Raw genomic sequence first — 27,967 nt, forward strand, 5'->3', positions numbered from 1 at the left:
TTGTTGCATAAGCACAGGCGGAGCCCTCTACTCGGGGCACTGTCTGTCCTATACCGCTCGCTGAAGAGAGGTGTAGGATGACGGTCAGGAGGCGAGGCCTGCTTTTATACGGTATACATTCATGCAGGCCGGGGCCAGCTATGTCTATACAAGTCTCAGTAGGTGAATGCTTGCATGATAAGGTAGTACCCATAGAGTCCAGTAGAGGGCTCCGCCTGTGCTTATATATATATAGGCTATATATAGCGTGTAGCGTAACCCCTCGTTTAATCCCACAGGCCATAAGACTGTTAAACACCAGAACTTTGAAACAACATCCATAACATTAATCTGGCTATTATTTATCTAATATATCATATTCCAATAACTTGTATATAGACTCTTATTGCACTATTTCACTTTTTTTTTTACAATTTTTCTTTTGGTATTTACTATTTACTTGCACTATTGTTTTTTGTTTTTCTGTTTTATTGTGTTGCACTGTTGGAGGAGCCTGTGACCTAAGATTTTCATCATAACTACACTGTAGCGGCAATATGTTCGTATGACCAATAAAAGCCTTAAACCTTGAATGCAACTGTGGCACTTGTTGGGAAAACTAGTTTCTCGTGGAATAATAAAAAGGCAATCTGTAAATATTTTTCAAACCTCTGCCCTGTCATATTTGTTAGGTGATGGATTGTTTTCAAACAAACTCAAAGAGATTTATTTTTATCCAACTAGTCATAATTGCAGGAAATCAATCAAGACATTAATTTAAATTCTACCTTCTGAAAAGAGCTTACACAAATACATTTATACTTTATAGTGTAAGGAAAAAGCTAACTTTGGATCAGAGTAGCATGCAAAAGCCATTGTTGTTTTATCGAGCAAGAAAAAATAATATTTGCAGTTTGCATTGAATGTGGTTGAAATTCATTTCAACACGTTTTAAGCATTGAAGATCCAATCATCATAAGTGTAATGCAAGAAAAGCAATATGGGGAAGGTGAATATAAATCAGCAGAGGTGTACATTATTAAATAGCTCTGACAAAGCCATTCACAGTTATAAATTAAGTCACAGCACATTATCAGTCGAAATCGATGTAAAGGAAGCTAAAGAAGTAGAACTACACCCCTGTCTGTCACACCTCGGTTTACATTGGCTTATACTGCAAAAGTAATCAGATTCATTTTCTCTCTTTGTTGGTTCCAAATCATTTTCGAATACATTTTAACAGTTCACTCGTGGTCAGGGGCGGATCTAGACAAATATGCATGTGGTGGCAAGAGGGCCTAGTTAATCTAAGTGTTTTTTTGGCTGGGCAGTGTAGTTTTAAACACCGTCTTATTTGACTTTCTCAGGACTTCAGTTTTTTGGGACCCCCACAAAGAAAAAAAAGTTATACACACATACAAGGTCATCCTCTTAACAGTTGTTTATGATCATCTGTGAGCAGAGCATTAAAGTTGGCATGCCTGTATGGTCAGTGTATGTTTTGACCATTGGATTTTTTTTTCAGAGTTTTCTCAACTCTCTAAATCAAAATGATTAAACCTCAGTTAGGTGCTAAACCATGCTAATGATACCATGGTGAACACGATTAGGCAACCACTGTAAGTATGTTGTCCGCGGCAAGCTCACTTACACCCACTCTGTGCCACTCAAAAACAATGCTGTTGCTGGACCATTTACCTTTTATTAAAGAACAGATCACACTTACAAATAAAAACATCACACATTTCTGATTATATTCAGTTTTAATTTAAGAAAAACATAATGAGAATGTTATATGTTACATGATTTATTAGATGTAGCATTTACATTTTGTAGCTTTGAAATGCTGCTCCGAAATATTTAAAATGCTTATACGCTAAACCCCCAAATCGTTCTTTGGCCCTGTGTGTTGTGGTGCATTGTCCTGGAAATACAGGTCAGCATACTGCAGGATGTGGTCCACAGCTCTAAGCAGAAGCACATCGTTGTTCACGTTCAGTTCCAGCTCTGATGAGTAGTTCTTCACCGGGACAACGTAGGAGGTGGACATACCCAACAGATCCCCAGCTTTATTCATCTACAAACACACACACAAATGACTAGGATTTACACTCCATCGGTATTTTTATTCCTTAAGCAGAGAAAATGCCATGGCTAAAATAAAGAAAAGTTATCATCTCAAGCTCTGTGGTGTGTAAGGAGTGAGTGTTCCATTGTTCTTAACTCTCACAAAAGTTATTTTTATATCATTATTATAAAGCCAGACAGAAATAATCAAAACAGGGCAAGTAGTCCTCAATTTGACAGTTGAAAAATAGCAAAATAATAAAAAAAGCCCAAACAAGAACGTTAAAATAGTTTCAGGCTGTAATTTGGCTTTTTTATGTGTCTTACCTTAAATGTATGTATGTACCCAAACTACATTGTACATGTATACTGTATGTTTGAATGGCAGATCAATAATGATATTTCCCTTTATCCAAAAATCTATTGTGACTAGTGAGTCATGTGACTTTGCTTTAGCTTGTAATTTAATGATGTGCACCGAAAAAGAAAAAAATATATATTTATAAACAAGCACCACAAAGTCAAATGTTCCCTTATGCTACAGATCACAGGAAACTAAAACTGGTCACATACTCATTTTGGTAAAACTTCCCCACCTGTAGTCTGCATAGTGATCACACCTTCCTCTATGATGGATATACTTTGTCTATTTCATATTTTTTAAACCTACCATGTCCTGAATGATGCGGCTCTTGTAAACCTGGGTGACGTCTTCGGCCGTTTCTGGACAAATTTGGTCTATCTTGGTCAGCAGGGCCACCTGGTGAATGTCTAGCAGACACAATACAATACTGTCAATAAGATGTCACTACAAAAAAGGCTTTAATTTGTTACATTGCAGAGAAAGAAATCACTGACAGTTGACATTTCAACAGTGCTTTTGTTTAGTTAATCCTGTAAAGAGGGTTTCAAGCCCAAAGTTATTATGAACATCAGTGCCTCTGCAACAACAAAATCCCCAAAAATATATACATAAAAGGTCAGTGAAACTTCAAAGCAGTGCGATAAAATAACATCCAGATTCGACAGGAACTGACAGAGGGACAGAAGAACAGCTCTACAACATTCATATTAAAAGTCAAAGCCCATTTTGTCTTTAAAAGTAGTTCATCTGTGTTTGAAAATGTCTTTGTATTGGACTGATAATGTGTCCCTGACTTACCCAGGTCACTGATGTGCTTTCGGAGCAGCCTGAAGGTGGTGCCGAGGCCTTTGGGGTAGGTCAGGATTTTAGAGGCATCTACCACAAAGGCAACACAATGGATCTTGTCTTTGAGTCCTGGCTTCTTTATATAGCCCACAGTCTCAGACCGCACTGGTTGATCTGCGCTAAACTGGGAGAGAGAAAAGAGGATGTTACATTTAAAAAAAAAAAGAAAAAACTCATGTTGAGGTAGAAAAACTACCTCAACATGAGACAAAAGCAAAAGCTATTTCATGTTCAGTGCCAGGATTTGTTATTCACGTGGCTGTTAATGATTACGGTAACCATGGGTTTTAGGTTGGAGTCGGTTACGTCTCTATGAACCCAACTGTTAACCTCATGGTGGCGCAGTTCGGACGATCAACAAAGTGAGTAAGGATGTATCCTCTGGGAAATTATGAATGTCTGTACAAATAGTGAGATATTTTCATCTTGACCAAACAACGGTCATTGGGTAAAGCTGCAAGCTACGAACTAGAACATGTCATTTTTATCCTGCTTACTTTGTGCCCCTCTGGTGCATGACCTTTAATGACAGACAGGATGTCATGGAGGGTCAGTCCAGTCATCTCTCCACCCCCCAAGCCCACAATATCACACAGCACCAGTCCAGTAGGATCCTCTCCTTTCTGACCATGGATGTTGAAGGACTGCAGCTGAGACAGAGAGAAACAAAAGTTAATTGGATGGTTGTAAAAGATGGGAACATCCAAGCTGTGAACGGAGGTTTGCATGAACAGTGTCTTCTGATGAACAAATTTGAGACATTTTTGTTCACCGTTGATACATGTATTTGTGTGTATGTGCGCATAGTGTCTGTCCTAATCTATATTTAAATCTAATACGTAATAATTGAACTTGTCATGGCCAATCCAGGCAAACTCTTACACAGACAAAATCCATGAAATCGAAAGCTTCAGGAAAGCTAGTAATTGGACTTTGTGTAAAGATGACTGTCTAACTTTTTATAATTTTTGCTTATTTGTGATGTTTTACAAACAAACTTGAAACTGGTATTGAATATAATGATATAATAAGTTGATGAATTGGAGATAACATTAGTCTTTTATTTAACATGGGAAATGACTGACAATACTTTGACTACAGATGGTCTCTTTGAATGGTGCTCAGCTGTTTTTCATCTTTCGTGGATAGTGTATAGATACCGCTTGAATCTACTAGCTATTCAGTGCCTTTTTCAAAAGGCCAGACGAGGCTCTCTATTCAATACTTCCTTAATTTGAGAAACGCAACAATGAATTTCAGCCCTTTTGTTCCCACTCAGTTATTGCTCCACTTGTACCTTCTTGGTGAAGCTGGTGGAAGAGGTGCCCACCATGGCCCGGTTGGTGACTCTTCCATTAAACACAGACTGGACTGAACTGATGAAGCTGGACTTTCCAGAACCGACCGGACCCAGGAGGAGAACTCGAGCCTGAGTCCTCTCGTGACAGCTCGGCCTGTAGGAGCTGATGGTCTTCATCAGACTCGCCTTTTGCCTAGATTCGAAAATATTGAACAACATACTTGCTGTTTAAATCATTTGAAAAGATAAGTGTCTGTGAACATGAGTTAAAGGAATAAAGGTAATATGTTGATAGGGTTTCAATTATGTTCTATCTTCTTGCTCTAAATGACCAGTTCTATCACTCTGACGTAATTAAAAAAGTTGCAAACATGACTTGATTTTGAATGTTTTACTCACTCTTCTGTCCACTCCATTTCTCTCCATTGAGATTCCAACTTAGGTTGAGGTGCTGAGGAGAGTTTAAGTGCTGAGGAGAGTTTAAAAGTTGATAAGTCTTCATCCGGTTCAAGTTAGGGTTACAGAATACTCACTAATGACATTTCTGCTCACAATATCTAAGATGTTTGCATGGAGCTTCTTGAAGCATGCATTAAACTGTTGGGAAAACTGGAACACAGTTGTATATCATTCTTTCTTCATTTGAAAATGTTTAGTAGCTTACCAGGAAATGTATATGTAGATGTTTTCTTTTTTTTATTCTCTGTTGAACTGACGTTTGAACCAAGGGTGAAAGGACTATTGACGTCCTCTGCAATCGCAAAAGCCGGTTTAGCTACAGGAGCTGGACATTCAAATGGGGCCGAACCAAATGAAAAGAATGGTCTGATGAGGAAAAAATCACATGCATCAGTTTAAATGAAAAAATGAAACAAAGAAGCACTGGAAAACATATGTGACCTAAAATCTGATCTAAAAAAAGCAGCATTGTTTGAATGGACAAAGCATTGAAGTGAGTTTATTAAAACATTTTGAGCCACGGTGAGTTTTGGGGCGACATTTGAGTTGAGCACTACTGAAAGAAAGTGATTTGAATAGAACTCAATAAAAGTAAAACATTGCAAAAGGGAAAATGCGTCTGAAACATTTCACACACGACATTAATCCTTAATCACAACAGGATACATAGAATCCAACTTCCTTTCTCAAAGTGCAGGCCACAATCTGTGTCTTATAACATGTGGTGTTGCAAGTTCCTGTATGATAATTTATGTATCTACAGGTAACTTGTATGCACGTTATTTGAAAACCAATGCTTTGCTTTCACATATTCCTCTTCGGAAGGTCATCAACATCAACTTTGTAAACAGCCCTGTTAGCTCAATTATTAATATACTTCAAACTATTTATTTAATTTAAAGTGGGAAAAAATATGTTAAGCCTTATAAATGGATGAGTGAAAGAAAGCATGAGAGAAGGTTAATAACCTACCTCCTTTCCTCCCTGATTCTCCCATCTTCTCTCTCCTCCCTATGAGTATCTCAAGACTTATTTTTCTGTACTGGATTAAGTAAAACATATTTTAGATAATTACGCCAATCTTAATCTTTGATACAGTCTGTATATGTATAGGCTATGGAGAAAACTTGGTCCTCATTTGTTCACTATGAATGGATGTGTTTTCTCCATCCGGCAAACCATTTACCACAGTAACATATGTAGTTCAACTTTTAAACTGTTCAAATGATTGTGGATACACAAACACATTTTACCAATGATTATTATTCAAAACTCCAGTGTGAAATTGCTCAGTTGGAAATCAGGAATTTCCCCTTTCTAATTTTAAAACATTAATTGAATAAAAAAAATAGAGAACGTCAGCATAACAGTCTCAGACATGCACAGAACATCCAGCCCCTGTGTTTCAAATATAAGGTTTTGACTTAAATTAACCGCACTTTGTGAGAGTTCGCTTACAGATGTGTTTAAATAAGCTAGTTTCGCAGTTTTAAAAAAGCAATGCCGACCTCCTTTACATCTATTCATCAAAATATGCAAAATATTGGTTTGTGTGTGTCCGAGTTTTCTAAAGCAAAGATGCACTGTAGGCTTTCTGAAGTTGACGTATTAAAAGCGGTGTGTAGTGACTTATCCGACCGGCCTACATCGTCCGCCCCTGATAAACAAAGGTAGCCTGTACGCTTCCTGTCTCCAGGTGGACACAGTCTAATAATGTGTCTATTTTATTTGTCAAACATAAAATATTTACGGTGCTAAGACACATTACTGTAACAAAAGTTACTGAGCCAGGGCATTTGTGAACGTCAGTTAACAAGGTTGACATAACTTCTCTATCAGATCCTGCGAGATAGATCACTATCACTATCCCAAAACAGACACATAGTGTTTTTCAATGTGTTAAAAATGCAACAGTATCGTCAGATTGTAAGGAAGTTATGTCTTGTGAAAATGGGAGAAGTATTGTTTGTCCATATAAACACTGTAACGTCATTTCCACAGTTAGAAGATAACTTGAACAATTAGCTAACACTAAACTAGCTAACACACGTTTTCTTTCTGGAATATCCCGTCTACCCGCAGGCTTGAACGAAATTAAGAAAGTTGGTGGCCAATAGATAGCCTAAAAGGACACAAACCAAACAGAAGAAAGTCAAAAACGGTAGGTAATTAAGTTTCAACCTAACCGCCACCTGTTATGAAACTGAACTTTGCTCCGTTTACTTACAACCTAACGTTGCGTCAACATAGGTTTTTACCTTGTTTTTTCTTCAGTTAGATTTTGCATGATAACCGCTGCTGTATAGGCTACGTGGCGAATAACAGCTGCAAAAGGATAGAGGAGAATAGAAAACAAGAGTGATACTTTTCAGAGGAAAGGAAAGTGAAACTTAAACTGTCAGAGAGGTGTGTGGCATACGCACACTTTCTTTGCACAATGCAAGCTTGTTGTCCCCAAAAAAACCAACTCGAAATATTGAAATGCTCTCTGATATCCTAGGTTTTAAGTTTGCTTTTTCTTGTAAAACCTCCACTTTCGACCTTTGGATGATTGCTTATTGTCGACTTTATAGAAAGAGGATAATACCAAAAGTGTAAGTTTCAACAGGGTTTTAAATGAGGTAGCTCATGGGTCCATCATCCTCAAAATTATAGTGCAAATTATGTCAAATTTAGCTTACAGGTCCAACACATGCAAGGCCCTCTACAGATTTAAAGAGAACACATACTGCTAATAAAGAGAGAAAATATGGAGGTACAGTGTGTTTGTTGAGATGAGTAGCCTACATCACATCAGAGACATGTAGGGGAGGAATTCAACATACCAAAAAACTGTGTGTTTTTAAGAACAATTATGTTAGAGGAGCTTTAGGTCAGAAAATGGTGTGGAGAAGTTTCTGAAACAACTAGAAATGTTTTGGCAGACTAATGGAGTGAAATAAGAGGTGGTCAAGGTTGACTACTGAGTGGGGTATTGCATTCAGATCAATGTTCCTAATCAAGCCTGTGAAACCAGTAATGACAGTTTAGACTAAGCAGATGCAATGTAGATATTGATCCTCTAATCTGCTCTACCTTCGTGAGTGTAGAAATGAAATGCATCTTCAGTCCACTGCAGGGTCTAATGATAAGTCAAAACATCCTTTAAAATTAATTATAGGAATGCTCAACCAACTCTTTTAATTTGGATTGATATATATTACTGTTTATAGGATAAACTGGCAAAATATCACAATGAAAAAGATATATATTTTTGAACCCTTATATTAATGTTTCCTCTCATTTTGTACACAAGAGGGAGCTCTAGTCTAGTTTCTAAAGCTGTAGATGCTTAACCGCTAGCTGACAGAAGAGGTCAACATTTGGCCACACTTAAGCAGGGCTCTCAAGTTTTGAATAGAGTTCAGAGTGAGATTTTGGCAGCGGTGTTTGGTACTCCAACTTCTGGCTCCCCTCAAAGTTCCCATGAAGCCCTCTGTGCCGCGAATGTCAACGGGGGGGGGGGGTGCTAGTGGAGTATGAATCCCTCTGGGTGCTAGTGGAGTGCACGCGTCTCAAACAAGCCTACTTTGTTTACAAAATTGCTGCGCAACTTGGTGGGCAGTACCCTGGAAAGAAATCTCAGCGTGAGAAATACAAGGTGTGGCGTGTGAGCGTGTGAATGGAGTGAAATGCGTGTGTCTCACGCCAAATGCGTGAGACTTGAGAGCTCTGCTTGTCTCCTTCCTCCACATGGAGACCCCATTGCCTGATAACAAAAACTTCTACTGTACAGTCTAGGAAAATGTACCTGAGGGTCATTGCCATCTTTCAGTAGCTCTTAATAACCGAATAACTTATCGGAAATGCATCAGTAATTGATGGTGGGGATTGCTATTCCTTGGATACAAAAACGTGTGTGTGTTTTCTCCACTTGTGCGTATTTCTCCTGTGGTCATCAAGGTAAGCAGACTTTGAGTGTCACTGTAATTCAGTTAAACCTGTTGGATATTTAAATGATCTCTGTTAATTCATTATGTTGCTGGTTTCTAAACTTTTTTTTCTTTCTGGGCTCTCTGCTGTCATTTCAGGGCTTTTTGATGCGGCGTTCGTCTCAGCAGCCTCAGATTGTGATTCAGCTCCAGTTCAGTTCAGGAAGGATTTAGATCACATCAATAATGTCTTCACTTGGTAAGACCCCCATCATCTCCATGTGTTTACCACCACCACTCGAAGACTCCAAAACAAATGTATGCACGCTAAATGGGAGGATCTATCCTTTATTCTATAATCAAAACATTATTATATCATATCTAAATCATATATTGTTGTCACGGTCTGTCTGTGTTGTGTTTTGTCTGTCTCTGGTTTCCTGTTTTATATTGAAAAGTGTTCACCCCCGTCTTGTCTGTTATTCCTGTCTCTGTGTTTGCCCTCCTGTGTCTGTTTGTCCTGACTGTGTTCAGTCAGTTTTGTTGTTATATTAGCCTTGAAATAAAGGTATTTTCTGTTTAATTCTGCATTTGGGTCCTGCCTACTTCACTCTCCCTGACAGAAGGAACTAACCAGAGATGGGCCCAGCAGATCCATTTGAGTTGGATTTACTTAATTTGACCTTTTCATTGGCTTGCTGCTATGGTAGGTGGAGGGGAGCGTCCAGTGTTCAGCAGAAAGAGGCTGCTCTGGCAGAGGCGCACCAGGTGGCAACAGAGGAGCCATGTTTAGTGAAGTTCTTACCTGACTGGATTTTGGACTTCCTCTCGACATGTGATTCCCGGCCTACTAGCCCCAGGCATGCTAGCCCCTCCCAATATGCCTCCCAATTCCCTACCTGACACCATACGTCTCGGTTTGTTTTGTCTGGAGTCAGCCCCTGCTTCTTCTCCATTTCCTGCTCCTGTCCAGGATCCGTTCTCGGGTACTCGTCTGGCTTTTGGAGGTCAACGGAGTCTCGTTCTCTCTCGAGTCTCCTCTCGAGTCTCCTCTTGAGTTCCCTTTCAAGTCACCTCTCGAGTTCCCTCTCGAGTCACCTCTCGAGTCTCCTCTCGAGTCCCCTCTCGAGTTCCTTCTCAGGTCCCCTCTCGAGTCTCTTCTCGAGTCCCCTCTCGAGTCCCCTCTCGAGTCACCTCTCGAGTTCCCTCTCAAGTTCCCTCTCAAGTCCCATCTCAAGTCCGCTCTCCAGTCCCTACTCGAGTCCCTTCTCTAGTCCCTGCTCAAGTCCCTACTCAATGCCCTGTGCCGTTGGGGGTCCCGCCGACTACTGTTCTGCCGGGGGTCCTGCCAACTCTATGTCCTGTCCAGGGTTTCCGTTAGCCGGTAATTACCGTTTTTTAGTTGGTAAAATGTAATAAAAACCGGTAAATTCAAAACCTGCCGGTCAAAATGTCCGATGCTCCAATCGATTGGCCGATATTCACTATTAATAGTTTGATCTGTCCTCTCTATAAAGGCCGATCAGGAGAGCTGGATCTGATCGATATGGACATAAACGCGAGTGAAGTGTAACCGGACAAGAGAAAGAGATCAGTTCAGCTGCTCCATAATCACCTGAAGCCCCGCCCACTGTTTAGCACGCTGCATGAGAAACTGACGGGCTGTCAAAAGAGAGAGGGAGTGAGAGGGGAAAAGAGAGGATCCGTTTCTCCCAAGTTATTATTCAAAGTTAATATAAACTTTTGAATAATGTACTTCATCTACTACAAGTAGTTTCTTTGAATGTAATAATTATGTTGTTTGTTGTTTGTGGAATTATTTATTGAAAAATGAATCTGAATTTTTCGATCTGTTACGATTATAAACTGAAGCAATATAAAAATGAGCCCCATTAACTGAGTTTTAAACATCAGCATATCCGGTCCTAGTCCGGTAATTACCTGCTAACGGAAACTCTGCTACACACTTCTTATTATTAACATTGAAACACGACCGGTAAGTTTCAAATTTGTCCGGTAAAATTAATTCTGTTCGGACATTTGACCGGCGAGAAAAAATCCTAGCGGAAACCCTGGTCCTGTCCCGTTGGGGGTCCCGCCGACTACTGTTCTGCCGGGGGTCCTGCCAACCCCATGCCCTATTTCGTTGGGGGTCCCGCCGACTACTGTTCCGCCGGGGGTCCTGCCTACCCTATGTCCTGTGCCGTTGGGGGTCAAGCCGACACCTGTTTCGTCGGGGGTCCTGCCAACTCCATGTCCTGTGCAGTTGGGGGTCCCACCGACTACTGTTCTGCCGGGGGCCACTGGAAGTAGATGACAGCCCCAGCAAATTGCTCAGGGCCGGCCCTGAATAGATATCAGTGACATAATGATATGAGTCATACATAAGGTTGGGAACCGAAACTCGGTTCCAGATGAGAACCGATAAGAAAATGCCGGGTACCGGGTACCCATACAAAATACACAATTTCGGTTCTGCTTAACGGTTCCTAAACGTGGTAGACCCTGTATTCCAGCAGGTCCGTCTGCACCGCGGCGCCGCGGTGACCCGGTGGAATAAAGGGCGGACCTGGAGAATCACAGAACGGCCGGTCGTCAGCGGGCCGTTGACGGCCGGCTCGGCACGCTGACGGCCGACAAGGCACAGCTATTGTGCAATACATTTGTATTGCATGTATATTTATTATTTGTAACAATTTCAGTTAAAGCTTAAAAGAATAAAGATATTTTTGTTATCTAAACGTTTGACCTCTTTCTTTTACAATTTTGTAATCGAAACGGGGAATCGATAAGAACCGGAATCGATAAGCAGAACCGGAATCGGAATCGATACATTTCAAACGATACCCATCCCTAGTCATACAGGTCACTCATTCAGTCATGATAAGTAATGTTGTTGTTTTTTGGTTTGGTTCTCGCCTCCTGACCGTCATCCCTTTCTCTTCAGCGAGTAGAAGTGATACTGAGCAAAGATGTGTGAGAGAAAGAGAATCAAATAATTTAAAATGGAGCCACTCCTAGAGCACCGAAACAGCCCGACATGCCCTGGCCTGATTGCAGGGGCTGACCCGCACCGCCAGTGCTTCCAGCCTGGGGCCGAACCACACCGAGGAGGGCCTAGGCAAGTCGCCGGCCTGTGATGCTTGCCGCACGATCCCGCAGCTAAACTGCCGGCATCGTGGCGAGCATTTCTGGAGGAAGCTTGGACCGCAGGTGGAGGATCCGGACCTCGAGGTGGTCGACATGGACGATCTCGATGAGGTGCCATTTGAGTTCACCCTCCCGAGGGACCGGGTGGACGGCTCGTTATCTGACACCTTCAGTTCCGGCGGCCAGGAGGGTCCAGCACACAGGTTTGCGCGTCTGGACTTCCCGGCGGTGATGACCCTGGCGGCGGAGCGTGTAGGCTTACCGCTCCCCCCACCGCTGCCACCGAGGCCTGTAAGCCGCCTTCGGCAGGGTTTTACGGCCCGGTGCTTCCGGCCCAGCCGGCCTTCGTCTCTCCCCCGTTACCAGATATCTGACAGTGTGTGGAGGCGACGTGGCAGCGACCACTGAGGACAAAGGCCCCAGTAGATGCCATGAAGGGCATCATCAGGGTGCAGGGCCGCTCGGACACGACGTGTCCCGGTGTGCGCACCCTCGATGAAAGCCTGGCGGCCCATGTGCTTCTGCAGGCAGCTGGCTGGGCAGAGGGGAAGAAACCTCAGCCCCCCGCTGCCGCGGGACCGAGACACCCTGGAGTATTTAGATAAAATGTTCAGGCTCCGTGCACAGATGGCGGCTGCGGCCAATAATCTCAGCGTGTTGGCGAGGTGTGAGGTGGTTCTCCAGCCTGCGTTTGGATCCCAAGAGGCACAAACGACGTCTGGTGACCATCCCCCGCTCAGTGGAGGGCAACCTCCGGTTCTGTCGGTCCCCGGATCACCTCCGGAGGGGTTCTCCACTGGGACGGGTGGCCGGCACCTTGGTACTCAGAGATGACCCAGATGAAGGTTGGCCAGCCCTGGGCAATTCCCCAGTTCTGGGGGGCGATGTCTCAAGGGGCAAGTGCAATCGGGACGTTACCCACTCTCTCCAGGCTTGGCTCCTGAGAGGAACAGACTGAGACAGGGTGGATTGTATGACAGAGTTATTCAGTCTATCCAGGCAGCTAGAGCGGGATCCACCACAGCCTGTTACAGGCCAAAGTGGCTGGGATTCCAGCGATGGTGTGAGGAGCGGAGAATAGAGGCCCTATCTTGTGAGTTGGGCTCTATTTTGTCCTTATTACAGTTACTGGTGGACAGAGGGCTTGCTCATTCTACGGTGAAGGTGTATGCAGCAGCCATCTCGTCCTGCCATGAGGGATTTGAGGGCAGGTCAGCCTTTTCTCAGCCACTGATGTCACGGTTTTTACAGGGGGTCAGAACCACTTGAGCCTCTGGAGCTCTCCTCCCTGAAAGCACTGTCGTGGAAGACAGCATTGCTACTTGCCTTAACGTCAGCCAAGAGTGTCCGAGTTAACCGCTCTGTCGGTCCACCCGAGTTGCTTGTTGATTTGGGGTGACCGGAGCGGGATGACACTCAGACCGAACCCCTCCTTTCTGCCCAAGAGCCTAAGGAGTGTGTTCAGGTCGAGGACTATTCAGTTAGGGGTCTTTAGTCTTCCACCCCATAGTGGGGCCAGAACAGGAGACGCACTGAACAGCTGTTTGTGTGCTTCGGGGGCGGGGTGACTGGGAAAGCTCTGTCCAAGAAACGCCTGGCAGGCTGGCTCTGCGAAGGCATTGCACACGCCTACGGACAGGCGGGGAGAGCCTGCCCCGCGGGGGTCCGTGCACCCTCAGCATCAACATTCTTATTCAACGGTGTGAGTGTGGAGGATATATGCACGGCGGCGTCTTGGTCAATGCCAGGCCCCTTCATAAAGTGTTATCTCTTGGATATGTCTGGCTCTTTCTCCACGTCTGTGCTTGCTGGGGCAACACAGGACTGGTGAGGAGGGAGGCTGTGGGTCAGTGGGCATCTGCTCTGTGAACCGCAGCCCGGACTTCTCCACGGTTACAACCGAGGGAGAGCTGAGTGAGTCTCGCAGTGGCTGCTAAAGCCGGTCAGGGACAGTGAGGTGGAACGGTGTGTTGGACGACATGTGTATTCATCGGGCCTGTGAGAGATATAACGAGGGGTTACGGTCGGTAACCGTTGTTGTATAAGCACAGGCGGAGTCCTCTACTCGGGGCACTGTCTGTCCTATACCGCTCGCTGAAGAGAGGTGTAGGATGACGGTCAGGAGGCGAGGCCTCCTTTTATACGGTGAGATGCGCGCACATTCATGCAGGCCGGGGCCGGCTACGTCCATAAAATTCTCAGTAGGTGAATGGTTGCATGATAAGGTAGTGCCCATAGAGTCCAGTAGAGGGCTCCGCCTGTGCTTATATAACAAGGGTTACCATACGTAACGCAGAATTATTATTTTAAGCAACACATTAAGTTGACTCAAATGTAATTAAAGTCAAATCCACTCATGTCTTAGATGGGGCAGTGATATCATAAAACTGTTGCACGCATTCAAACACTCTGTAGTTTATTTATTGTTTAACAAGTTGTTATATATTCACCTTGCAGGTGCAACTATGTGCCTTGTATCCTGGATTATTTGTTTAAGTCATGGATGTTTAAAGTTCATATTTGTCTTATATCAGTTTAATTTTCATTAATGAAGTATGACGCTGCGCTGTCAGTACACTTGTCCCTGTTTGTGATTGGTCAAATGTAGCTAACCCCGCCCCTTTCACGTGAACGCGCTCTCAGCTGGAGAGAGAAACACTGGCTTGATTTACCGAGTTGATAACCAGCGTCGTAGGACCGCTTAGCGAGATCTCGTTAGGGTTAGTTAAGATCAGACCCGGCGCCAGAACAAATCTAAAGGGAGGGCATATGATTTTCATGGGAGGGCACACAAAACCGTCATGTGCTGCGGGCCTGCGGCACAATATATATCAAACAGCAAGGCCAACAGCATTGCGTAAAGACGCACACTTAGCGCAAATGCATACACAAATAAAGGGCAACATAGAAACCACTTTTGAAACATTGTGTGCGTGGCAGCACAAACACTGGTAAATCACGAGCGAGGCACACTGGTTGAGGGTGGCAGCTTCCTCATCGTTGCACTCAGAAATAAATAGTAGAGACGGAGACGATGAACTGTTTAGCCCGTGGTTTATTTTCCTATGCACTGCAGGTGCATCCTTTCGCTCAGCCGAGTTAACTGAGAACATTATTTTGGCCAACTCTACATCTTTGTGCAGCGTATACTCAAACAGCGATAGGAAGAGCCCACTGCCTGACTCGGACATGCTGTGGAGTGAATCGTGGTCACCTCAGAGAGGGAGTTGGTTGACAGCTAAAAAAGCTATAATATCAACGACAGCTGGCACATAATAACGGTTCCGTGCCAGCTGATCTGCACCAAAGTAGGCTACTCATTTCCTTATTTGTTTCCTCGCGTATCTGTCTCTCTCTCCACAAACTCTCACATGAAATGTGTTCTTTTGATGCGGCATGCCTTAGCAGCCCTTTATCAGTCTGTAATGCGTGTTTCCAGTCGCAAAAACCTTTGACAGTAAAAGCCGCATCAGATGAAGACGTATTTACTTTAAGCTGTCTACAGGGGAAACCAAAGGCTGCGTCTGTTTTTAACGAATATTCAACCCATGGTCTGTTGTTGTACCATGCAGTGGCAAAAGTGAGCTTCTTTCCTGAAAACAATCTCCCTGGATAACGATCCAGTTTCACCTGCGAACTACGAATACTACGAAGCAGGATTTTTGTTTAGCAAGATAACTTCTGGGATTTCCGGTACTACGAAGCTGTTTCACTTTTTAGCGGGCTAGATCTCCATGGTGACTTATCCTGGAACCTAGTCTGTGCTCCGAAGCAGGATATGTCCCAGGAGCACCACGCCTGCTGACCAATCAGAGCTCAGTGTGCGGAGGAAATACAGTTTAGACTGCCGTTGCAGGAAAGACGGCCAGCCAAAATCACGAGAAGGGTCTAGCTGCGGCCGCGGACAGTAGAGTACACTACACGACACTACACGAAACGCCCACCTGACACGACACTACGGTGGCTGAGAAGGGTCTAGCTGCGGACGAGAAGCCCCTCACTGAAGTGCGCAGTGCCTCAATGAGCTCGATGTGGGCGGGAGCTCAACGTGGGTGGAGCTTCACAGATGACGCGTTGCATCCTGTTTCCCGGGTAGCAGTTATCTTCCCTCCCTTCAATCTCTAACCCTTCCCATCCCCCCATCCTAACCCTAACCACTCCCTACCTTTTTACCTAATCCTAATCTTCCTTCCTCCCTCCCAAACCCCAAAACCTCTCCTCCTGTCGTGTAGTGTCGTCAATTCGCTTTTAACGGTAGTGCCTCTCAGCCACCGTAGTGTCGTGTCAGGTGGGCGTGTCGTGTAGTGTCGTGTAGTGTCATGTAGGCCCATTCCCAAACCGCCCCCTACACCCTACCCCTCCGTTTGCGCGTTCACGCGGAGGGTCCGCCATATTGAGGGCTGTTCCAAAGCAATTAGTGTGGAGCGGTGTGGACGGGGTAGGGCTGAACGATTTTAAGAAAAAATTGAAATTGCGATTTTTCTGGCAGAGATTGCGGTTTCGATTTCAACCACGATTTATTTTCTTTAAATCAAGTTTCAGTGTAAATTAATTAAAACAATGAATTTCATTAAGATAATGCAAGAATGAAAACGGCTGGCAACAGATTTCAAATGCAAGACTGTTTATTAACAAAATATCAAGCATTAAAAAGATCAATGGCTCAGCAGCATCAAAATAATTGCACTTTTGTAAAATAACGTAGGCTACATACAAATGATAAATTATAACAACAAAGTGGAGCAAAAAAAGAAGTCTTACCTTAAAAGTAGTGCAAAATGGCTCAAAGGAGCTAGCTTATGAACATCAACATCAGCAGCAGTTACAGATATTCAACCCGTGTATTCAGAAACCTGTGCTTCTTCTTCAAATAAAGTGGCAAGAGGAAGTGAAATGTAAAGGTAGTAAAAATAAATAATAATAATAATCATAATAATTTAAAAAGTTTAAATTACCCTACATTTTCCTCATCAAGAAAAGATGTCAAACTGGTTAAATTATTTTACATCTAGTCTGTATACAAAAGATAAGTAAAAAAGAGTGAACATCTTTTTTGATGGAACAAAGACATGTCAGGGTAAGGTGCCGATAAGAGATTTCAGGGCAAAGTGCAGAAGAACAACAACAAAAATCAATAAATCTTCCCCTTCATCCCTTCAGAGATTTTTGGCCAAGAAAACCAACATGTCAACCTTTGCTGGCTTCAGACATGCACGCTGACATGTGACAATATTGCCACTGGCACTGAACAGTCTCTCTGATGGTGCACTCGTTGCTGGTATGCTAAGGTACTTACGAGCCAACTTGCTAAGCCATGGGAAGTTGACATTGTGCACTCTCCACCAGGCCAGTGGATCTTGCTCTCCATCAATGGTAGGAGTTATGAGGTAGTTGTCCAGTTCTGCTTTAATGGTATCCTCCAACTGCACAGTAGAGGAAGCAGGGACCACCTTGGTCTTAAAAAAGCTGCCCAGTGACCGCTTTCGTTTTGTAGAGGTGGATGGTGGTTCTTCTTCTGCACTCAGGGGCATGGTATGGGTTGTGACACAAGCCCTCTGCTCCTACAACACACAGTAATAAGAGGCATCAATGTTTTGCTATCAGTTGTGATTAAGACCAACGAGGCATTTTGTCTAAAAGTTTAAAATGTCAGTAGAGTATAGTTAAAAAAAACTAAAAATACAACTTTTTGTTTTATTTTGAAACAACAAAGAAAAAGGACAGCTTACCTTTTGTGCCACCTGTTCCATTTCCATCTTCACTCTGTCTTTGATGTATGGGACATTCTCTTCGCTTATGTAGCTTGTCTTGAATCTTGGATCAAGGAAGGATGTGATGTCCAAGAGCTCCTGTGTCACTGGGTCGCTGTATTTCTCTTCAATGTAGTGGAGAGCTCTTGATTTGATCTCCTTGGTGAGATTCGTGTCCTGGTCAGTTTCAGCAAGCGTTGCTGTTCTGAGGAGATGGAGCACTGGCTTCAGGTATGACACGCTTACGTAGTCCTCACCTGAGAGGGCGTCTGTGAACTCCTGAAGAGGACCGAGGGCATTGTTTACAGATTCAAGTACATCTATGTCTTGCCAAGTGGGGATCAGGTGCCGCGTCTTCCTGTCTTCAGACAGAACCTGGCACAGTGCCTTGCTCTGCTCCAACACCCTCCCAATCATTTTCTGCCGGGAGCCCCATCGTGTCGGACATTCAGTGACCAGTGACTGTTGAGGTAGGTTTAAGTCTTGCTGTGCCTGTTTGAATGCCCTCTTCTTCTTCCAGCTGTGAGTGAAGACCGCAACCAGCTGCTTGCAAAGTCCTGTGGCCCGTTTGATTCTTTGATCATCTTTGACAGCATTTTCTGGTGGAAAACATTACATGTATTACAGTATGAAAAGCCATAAGGATAGCTCATAACACAGAATTCATAACATATTGATTACATCTGTTGTCATCTTGTATTAAGTTCAATGACGTTTTTTTAGCAGCAGACGTCAGGTGGTACTACCACAGTAAGTTATTGCCCATAAATTAATTTGTAATTGGTAATTAATGTACAAGCAAGGAATATGCTTTTTAGATATTCCACTAAAAAACAAAAAATCATTTAATTCGTAATATAGTGGCATCAGCTGTGGTGGCACCACCCTGACATCTGCTACTACAAAAACGTCATTGACCCATTAGTAAGGGCTTCAAAAATAGGGGAGACCGCCTTTGCATCTCTCGGCAATCCGCAATTAAACAGAAGCAAGCAGTATTGGGAGGTTTTAAAGTTTACCCATGAAAGGGTTCATTTTTCTCACTAGGATAAACAGTATGTTAAAGTAGCATTGCGCTAACACAGGGGTCGGCAACCCCTGGCACGCGTGCCAGCATTGGCACGCGGCACCGTAACCAGTGGCACACTAGGCATAAGTGGAATAAGTGTGCAAAATATTTAAATTAATTTTCGGATCCTGAACGCGAGACCGCCGCCAGAGCGCGTCTCCCCGTTACCTCCAGAAGGAAGTCATGCACGCAACGCAGTCCCGCTCTCTTTATCTCCAGGTGACTTTCTGCCGCTTTCCTCCGTGGTGCAGTGCTGATCGTTTCACCACGGAGGAAAGCACTTCACTAATTTCAGTACCCATAAGGAGCTGTACAAATGACGCAGTTTTTGCGTGGCTGTGTTTCTTTAGTTGAAAGCCCAGTGGCGATCTGCTCATCTCTCATCGAAATAATGCTACAAAGGGGTGGACTGGCCATCTGTGTGTTGAACTTTCCTGTCGGCTCCCAGACCGTAGTCGAGGAGGGCAGAAGCAACAAGCTTCAGGTTCAATAACCCACTTTAGCTTAAATGACTGGAGAGAGGCGAGCTCTTCTTGGGAGGACGTTGCATTTATTTAGCTGTTCTTCTGTTTCACAAAATACATCACAGACCTCTGTTATTCTGCTTTCCCGTTTCACTTCCAGAAACATACACACACATGCACAAGCCACACCCCTCTCTCTCTCTCTTAAAGGGACAGCGATCTCATCTCACTCTGCATGACCCTAATATCATAACTTGTGTGTTCTGGAGAATCACAGAACGGACGATCGTCCTTATCATTATGCCGTTTAAACCAATTATTTAAATGTATTTGTTAAATTCGGCATCATCTAAGTTGCGCTGACAGGTCCACACACTGCTTCCCCACAGCGAGGCTCCCCCGCCCTCCTGCTGATAGTTGACGAGTGTCAAGCTCCTCAACCCCCCCCCCGTTGATAATTATCGATCGTTGGCACGCTGATAACATTTTTTTTTTTAAATGGCACTTCATATCAAAAAGGTTGCCGACCCCTGCGCTAACAGTTGGTCAGCTAACTACAGCTTGACAACAAACCTCTCGGCGCTTCGTCCCTCCCCCCTCCCAACTGTGTTTGAGGGCAGAGTAATATAGCAGAGACTAGGGCCTCTGCGAGGATAATACGAACTCTCACACTTGTAGTAACTTTGTAAACATACACACTCGCACGAACACACATTCTTGTACTTACCAATTGCAAGATGCAGCCTGTGTCCGAAGCACTGCAGTCTGGTCCATTGGTTAAGTTCCATTGCTTTGATCATATTTGTAGCGTTGTCTGTTGTTATGCACGTCTGGGCCTCTTCTTTTAGACCCCAGTTGGCCAAGCACTCCTTCAGCCCCATGGCAATATTCTCCCCTGTATGGTCAGTGGGGAAGTATGCTGTCTGCAGGCAGCGGCTACACAACTCGAAGTTGGCGTTGACGAAATGCACGGTCAAACTCATGTAGGGCTCGGTCGTTCTGCTTGACCACAGATCAGTAGTTGACGCATAAAACTCCGTGTTTTCCAGATCATTTAGAACTTTGGCCTTACATTCTGTGTAGAGCTGTGGGATGGCAACTTGATTGAAGTATGTGCGGGAGGGCAGAACATACCTCTTATCCATTGTGCGTAGCAAACTTTTAAATGCGTCTTTGGTCACTGTGTTTACAGACACCATGTCCTTCGATATGTAAGTCGTTACGGCAGCGGTAATCTCCTTGTGTCTTCGGCTAGTTTTTTCATAAGGCGTCACACTGGCGAACGATGATGTTATTGTTGGCTGACTTGCCGAAGTATGGCTGCTGCTTGATGTTTCACGGTTCTTTTTCGCCATGCACTGCTCATACAAGTTCAGGTGGTGAACTCTCAAGTGGCGATGTAAATTGGTGGTATTGCCAGCCGATGTAGCCACTTTTACACGACATGTTTGGCACATCACCTGTTTCTGGTGTTCATCATCATCCTCAAATCCAAAATACTGCCAAATGACCGACGTGCTGTTTCTTTTTGGTATTAATTTAGTCGGCTCCGCTTCTGCTCCCGCTTCTGCCATGCTTGAAATTTAATGACGAGCTACACACTGATTGGGGTGGAGAACACGTCATCTGGTCACGCGCAGGCTGCAGCTTTCTGATTGGTAGCTGGCACAGAGCCTTGGGCATTCATGTGAAATTATTGACGAAATTATTATTATTATGCACCAAGAAAAACCGCAGCTTTGACGATCCCAAAATCGTGTTGTCTGAGATCGCGATTTTCGGTCTAAAACGATAGATCGTTCAGCCCTAGGAGGGGGAGTGGGCTATCAAGCCCTCAAACAGCGAGTCTGCAGCGGTGCTGACTTGAGACCGGTCTCTACCTGACCGGAGTCACGCTGTGTCCGTCCGTCAGGAAACACGCTGTTAACAAGTAGTTCCAGCAAACATCCACTGATAAATTGCGATGTTAACAACCACATGATAACCTCATATGTTTTTAACTTAGGATCATACCTGTTTAGTCTAGAAAAAGGTAAATGTGTGCATTTTATTATAAAGTTGTGTATATTTACAGACCGTTGCAAAAACTAAGAAGCTTATAAACATCAGGTTTAAAACTAAAAGAGCTTTGAAACACAATGAAAGATGTTTGGAGTTTTATTTGAGTTATTCATTTAAACTTTTTGTCTAAGAGATGCTGATTTGAAACCGTTGTTACAAACAGTTACGGCATTTCCTGTTTCTGCCGGAGAGAGGGGAGGCCCTCCCAAAGCTTGTTGCTGTATTTACTCCCTCTATCTGACAAGAGGGAGCCTCGTTGAGCTGCGAGTGTGGCTACAGACGGAGTTCACTCCGTCACAGAGGGGTAGTCGAGGGAGTGGTTTGGGATTGGGCCGTAGTGTCCGCGGCCGCAGCTAGACCATATTGAAAATCACCAACTGTGTGAACGTGAAAATGAATAGAATATCACCTCCCATCTTCAGAGCAATCGGACCAGGGGCGGATCTAGACAAATATTCATGGGGTGGCAAGAGGGTGGCAGGAGAATTTCAGGGGTGGCATCCCCTGGCAGAAGTATATGCTGGTTTAATCGCAGTCATATCAATTACTGCAATGTTAACTTGGAAAGCCACAATATTTATTTTAACTCAATAACATTTGGTGACATTATTGTGGCACATCAGTAAAGCCTTAAATATAAATACTGTATATAAGGTGGCAGAATTAATTTAACCCTCTATGGTATGATGTTGCCTCCAGGCAACATACCCATTTTTTGCCTTTTGCATTCACACAATACATCTCAAATTATGATGCAATACTTTAAAAAAGAGGCAGGACCATAAGGAACCAATAGTAGTGGCCCTGTTTGCTTCCCACAAGGATCAGCTCAGCCATTTCTCTCCAAGAAATGTGTCTAAAAACGTAATTTCTTGCACATTTCTTGTCTGGAAAAAAATGTATTCACAATAATAGGTGAGTAAACCTTAATTTCTAATAGTTTAATATACTTAATTTGCTAATTAGGTAATGGAAACTTGTTAAAATGCAAATGTTGCCTGGAGGCAACATCGTACCATTATGGTCAATTGTAAATGTTGCCTTGAGGCAACCATGATATTGTGGTATTGTGTGTTTAGGTATAAACTGTTCAAAAGCATACCATTCATCATAGATCTCTACAATTTAACCAAGATACATTTGATGTTAAAGCCAACCCAACGATCTGTGCAAAGATGGGATAAGAAAAAGAAAGAAACATTGCAGGTTACCTGCCCAAGTGTTGTGCATGCATACAATAAAAATATGGGAGGAGTGGATTTTCTAGACTCGCTGATTGCTCTCTACAGAACAAAGATCAGGTCAAGGAAGTGGCATCACAAAATCGTGTTGCACATGATGGATTTCACTCTAGTGAATGCGTGGCTCTTGTACCCCAGGCACTGCGGCATCCCCAAGAAAGAAGTGTACAGCCTGCTTAAATTCAAAGCTGAAGTTGCAAGTTGCCTTTGCAACGAGAGGAACGTTTTGAAGAAGAGGGGGAGACCATCTCATAATGTTGATGGAGACCTGGCTGAGAAGAAGCACAGAGGTTCTTCCTCATCAGTGCCATCAACACATGTGCATCATGACCACACTGACCATGGCCTGTGTGGGTGGAGAAAAAGGGCCAGTGCAAATACCCTGGCTGTAAGGGTGAAAGTGCAGTGATCAAAGTGTGTCACGTACCTGTGCTTCACTGCTGACAATAACTGCTTCATGAACTTCCACAATAGTGAGTCTATTTTGTCAAATGGCTCAATAAAGTTTGATGAAAGATGCCTAGCTCTTTGTGTATTTATTCCTAAAGGTTGTTTCACAATGGTACAATGTTGCCTGCAGGCAACATTCAGACATGTAATCTTGTTAAAATATAAAAAATAACCATTTTCACATTTTAATTGGCATGCAATTTAACCTGTTGAGGCTATTTAGTATTTTCCATGTTTTTAAATACATTTTGTTCAAATTTGAAACAATAACTCTCTTTTCAACCCCAATCCATCAGAGATTCTTCCTCCCTCACAGCATTCAAAACATCACTCAAAACCCACCTTTTCAACACTGCATTCAACCACTGACCACCCCCCTCCACCCCTATTTTCTGTTTTGTTTATCTCTTTATGTATTTCTTTGTTTTTTGTTGTTGTCTTTTCTTAATTCTCTGTCAACCCGTCTTTTAGTTTCATGAAAAGTGCTATAAAAGTCCCATGTATTATTATTATAATTGTTTCATAACTTACCATTATGGTACAGTGTTGCTTCAAGACAACACACCCCAAAAAGTACCCCCAAATAATTATTTATTTAAAATTTCTTTAGATTATGTTTATTTGGTCTATTATATGACAAAAAAACACTCCAAACATTTGTTTCCCAAATGGCATCATAGTGCGTACCATAGAGGGTTTTGATGAATTTTAACTGAACAATAACTGAATGAGTTTGTCTCACTCTTAGACCAGCAGGGGTACCAAATCTATGCAGACTGCTGCAATAAGTATATTAATTAACTGTCTCGTCGATGTTTGTCTAAATTAATATGATATTAGCTGTCAATCACTGTTATGATTCACATATTCAGTGTTATTATTAAAAAAACTATATTTTTTGGAGGAGTTAATGATGAATGTTCCACAAGATGCTTGCTCACCCTCCTTCAAATTTGAAAGACAAGTAATTACTATCATATATCAAAATAATCAAAAGAACAGTTCAGCGCCGCACAACTTCATTGCAAACAGTTACAACCTTGACTTTACATCAGAAAGAACAAACATTAAAGAAGTGATTAACTGCATCAGTTAGGGTTAAAAAACGTGTATTCAGCTCAAACATAAACATCGCTGCAGTAAGTTATTTTCCAGTGGAAAGTCCTTACCTACTGGCCTAGTTAAATCAAAGTGGTTACTTTTTTTTGGCTGGGCAGTGAAGTTTTACACACCGTCTTATTTGACTTTCTCAGGACTTAAAACAGAAAAAAAAAATATTTACACACGTAAGGTCATCATCTTAACAGTTTATTATGCTCATCGAGTCATCCGTGAGCAGAGCATCAAGTTGGCATGCCTATAACAGCTGAATGTGGCTATTACCATCTTGCTCAGCAAAACGCCTCACAAACTTATTAAGATTAAAAGCTATGGTGCATTTTGATTCAATGCTGAGTACAGCCTGAAGAACATATCGAGGATTAAACAACTAATGTCACAACAGGACTTAGAAAAGCTTGTCCATGCTTTTATCTTTAGTAGACTCGACTACTGCAATAGTGTATTCACAGGGCTGACAAAAAAATCCATCAGAAAACTGCAGCTGATTCAGAACGCTGCTGCACGTGTCCTCACTAACATTAAAAGAGTGGATCACATCATTCCGGTTCTGAAATCTTTACATTGGCTTCCAGTCGGCCAAATAATTGATTTTAAAGTAGGCTACTATTGCTAGTTTTTAAATCATTACATGGTTTAGGACCAAAGTATATTGTTGAACTCCTACATAATTACGAGCCATCAAGGTGCCTCAGGTCTTCTGGGAAGGGTCTGCTATCGGTTCCAAGAGTAAAAACAAAACATGGAGAGGCAGCATTTAGCTATTATGCCCCGACAATCTGGAACAAACTACCCAAATCATGCACGTCCGCAGAAACGCTTACTATTTTTAAATCGAGACTAAAAACATATCTCTTTGCCGCTGCTTTTAATTGAGCTGCTCATATTCGCACTACAGTATGCCTTTTAAATGTATTGTATACCTATGGTGTTTATTTTTATTATATTTGCTTTGTAATGCCTGTTGTAAAATGCCATTATATATGTGTTTTTACTGTATGTATTCCTAAAAAGTATTTTAATTTGTTTTGTAAAGCACTTTCGCGCACAGAAAAGTGCTATATAAATAAACTTGCCTTGCCTTGCCTTACAGACAAACTTGACAGTCTCTTCTCTGTCATTGTAGACCGCAAATACCTCATTCCTTCCGTCTACTTGGATCCGAAATGCTTCTCGTTTTGCGCTGTCGCCCCGTTGAGAGGAAATCGCCGCCAATCATATTTCCAGGCTCTCGCCAGGGCCGGGGGAGGGGTTACAAGCGGTTACAAGGCGCGTCTTGTGCTGCATTCACTTGCACTCGGACATTAGAGATTTTCTCTCATAAATGCCCGATGAGCCACAACTTTTCTTTCAAAACAAAGCTGCCAACTGGGGTGGCAGGGCATTTTTCTGAGGTGGCAGCTGCCGATGTGCCCCATTATCATTCATATCACATCACATCATAATCGTATCATATATTTCCTTATCTGAGTCAGCCGAGCCGTATCTGGCCGTGCAACCCTCACAGTGTCACACTTTAACTGTATGGAGAAGTATTATTTTAAGCAACACATTTAGTTGACGAAACACTCGAGTCAAATGTAATTAAAGTCAGATCCACTCGTGTCTTAGACGGGGCAGTGATAACCTATTAATGTACGCATTCAAACACTTTTTCTTTTACCAGCTGTATTCACCTTGCAGGTGTAGCTATGTGGCTTTTATCCAGGATAAAGTATTTAAGTCATGGATGTTTAAAGTTTAACTTCTTCATATTTGACTAATAGTTGACTTTTCATTCAGGAGGAGGACAGCGTTGGTGGCGGCCGCATTGATGAGTCAAGGCTTGGGCTCACTAACTCAGACCCAGGGTTTGCGGAGGTCAAGCTTGTGACATTAAGGCGTGCTGCTGCAACGGCAGGTGCAGGGTCGCCAGCAGAACCATCGGCTGCAGTTCTTTCATCGCTATTTCGTTTTAATAAATCCTTTGACCTTTTAAGCCCATTTCTGATGTCCATTTTGTAATTCAAACAGAAATGGGAGTCTACAGAATGCCCAATAAACAAATCCAGAATAGGCGGCAGAGTGTGACGCTGTGATTGGTCTAAATGTGGACGAATCACAACAGACACATGCATTTATTTGACGTAGCCTGCGATTATTTTTTTTTAGTTACTATCTGACATCACATACACCGTAGCATAAAAGTTCACAGTTTATTTATAATAAAAAAAATTAAAAACATTTTTTTTATTTTTTTTAATAAATAATAAAAAACGTGTTTATTGGGGGAGGGCAGGAATGTAAAATGGGAGGGCCGGGCATGGTTAAGATAACTCAAACATATCCAGGATCTGTTGAACTGGCTTCGTAGTACAGGGCACAGGTGGCTGCATAGCAGCGCTAATGTCAAAGACACAAACATTATACATTATATTTTTTATTTTTACCAGGATGCAGTGACACAAATATTTGGGAAGGCTTAGCCTTCCCTAGCCTACAGTACCCGCCGCCCCTGAGTAACCCCTCGTTTAATCCCACAGGCCATAAGACTGATAAACACCAGAACTTTGAAACAACATCCATAACATTAATCTGGCTATTATTTATCTAATATATCATATTCCAATAACTTGTATATACTCTTATTGCACTATTTCACTTTTTTTTAAACAATTTTTCTTTTTGTATTTACTATTTACTTGCACTATTGTTTTTCTCTTTTATTGTGTTGCACTGTTGGAGGAGCCTGTGACCTAAGATTTTCATCATAACTACATGTAGCAGCTATATGTTTATACGACCAATAAAAGCCTTGAACCTTGAATGCAACTGTGGCACTTGTTGGGAAAACTAGTTTCTCATGGAATAATAAAAAGGCAATCAGTAAATATTTTTCAAACCTCTGCCCCGTCATATTTGTTAGGTGATGGATTGTTTTTAAACAAACTCAAAGAGATTTGTTTTTATCCAACTAGTCATAATTGCAGGAAACATTAATGTAAATTCTACCTTCTGAAAAGAGCTTACACAAATACGTTTATACTTTATAGTGTAAGGAAAAAGCTAACTTTGGATCAGAGTAGCATGCAAAGGCCATTGTTTTATCTAGGAAGAACAAATAATATTTGTAGTTTGCATTGAATGTGGTTGAAATTAATCTCAACACGTTTTAAGCATTGAAGATCCAATCATCATAAGCGTAATGCAAGAAAAGCAATATGGGGAAGGTGAATATAAATCAACAGAGGTGTACATTATGAAATAGCTCTGACAAAGCCATTCACAGTTATAAATTAAGTCACAGCACATTATCAGTCAAAATCGATGTAAAGGCAGCTAAAGAAGTAGAACTACACCCCTGTCTGCCACACCTCAGTTTACATTGGCTTATACTGCAAAAGTAATCAGATTCATTTTCTCTCTTTGTTTGGTTCCAAATCGTTTTCGAATACATTTTAACAGTTCACTCGTAGTCAGGGGCGGATCTAGACAAATATGCATGTGGTGGCAAGAGGGCCTAGTTAATCTAAGTGGTTACTTTTTTTTGGGCTGGGCAGTGTAGTTTTCCACACCGTCTTATTTGACTTTCTCAGGACTTAACAGTTTTTTGGGGGCAGACCCCCACAAAGAAAAAAAAGATATACACAAATACAAGGTCATCCTCTTAACAGTTGTTTATGATCATCTGTGAGCAGAGCATCAAGTTGGCATGCCTGCATAGTCAGTGTATGTTTTGGCCATTGGATTTTTTTTCC

At 42.6% G+C, this 27,967-nt stretch overlaps 2 protein-coding genes and 1 long non-coding RNA gene across 6 annotated transcripts; 1 reads left to right on the plus strand and 2 right to left on the minus strand.

The window, feature by feature from the left end:
- Positions 1-1,667: 1,667 nt before the first annotated feature.
- LOC307023771 (interferon-induced protein 44-like) lies at positions 1,668-7,430 on the minus strand. Of its 3 annotated transcripts, XM_079657324.1 has the most exons (9): positions 7,274-7,395; positions 5,988-6,057; positions 5,221-5,381; positions 4,956-5,025; positions 4,554-4,749; positions 3,754-3,906; positions 3,209-3,380; positions 2,717-2,817; positions 1,668-2,056 (listed from the first exon to the last, which is right to left on the minus strand). In XM_079657324.1, the coding sequence occupies exons 4-9, from the start codon at positions 4,970-4,972 to the stop codon at positions 1,856-1,858; spliced, it is 840 nt and encodes a 279-aa protein (XP_079513450.1). In that variant the 5' UTR covers positions 4,973-5,025; positions 5,221-5,381; positions 5,988-6,057; positions 7,274-7,395; the 3' UTR covers positions 1,668-1,855. The 3 variants fall into 3 exon arrangements, with proteins under 3 accessions (XP_079513450.1, XP_079513449.1, XP_079513448.1); XM_079657323.1 differs by lacking the exon at positions 5,988-6,057 and having other exon boundaries at positions 4,956-5,007; positions 7,274-7,430; XM_079657322.1 differs by lacking the exon at positions 5,988-6,057 and having other exon boundaries at positions 7,274-7,430.
- LOC307023798 lies at positions 6,064-26,208 on the plus strand. Of its 2 annotated transcripts, none has more exons than XR_013803775.1 (3): positions 6,064-7,176; positions 9,086-9,185; positions 26,013-26,208. It is a non-coding gene; the product is annotated as an uncharacterized lncRNA (long non-coding RNA). The 2 variants fall into 2 exon arrangements; XR_013803776.1 differs by lacking the exon at positions 6,064-7,176 and adding an exon at positions 8,732-8,957.
- LOC307023784 (E3 SUMO-protein ligase ZBED1-like) lies at positions 16,510-19,534 on the minus strand. The gene is made up of 2 exons (XM_079657354.1): positions 17,806-19,534; positions 16,510-17,637 (listed from the first exon to the last, which is right to left on the minus strand). Exons 1-2 carry the CDS (start codon positions 18,241-18,243, stop codon positions 17,233-17,235), a joined length of 843 nt encoding a protein of 280 aa, XP_079513480.1. The 5' UTR covers positions 18,244-19,534; the 3' UTR covers positions 16,510-17,232.
- Positions 26,209-27,967: the final 1,759 nt, after the last annotated feature.

Source organism: Notothenia rossii, assembly GCF_949606895.1.
Source record: "Notothenia rossii genome assembly, chromosome: 1".
NCBI classification, from domain to species: Eukaryota; Metazoa; Chordata; class Actinopteri; order Perciformes; family Nototheniidae; genus Notothenia; species Notothenia rossii.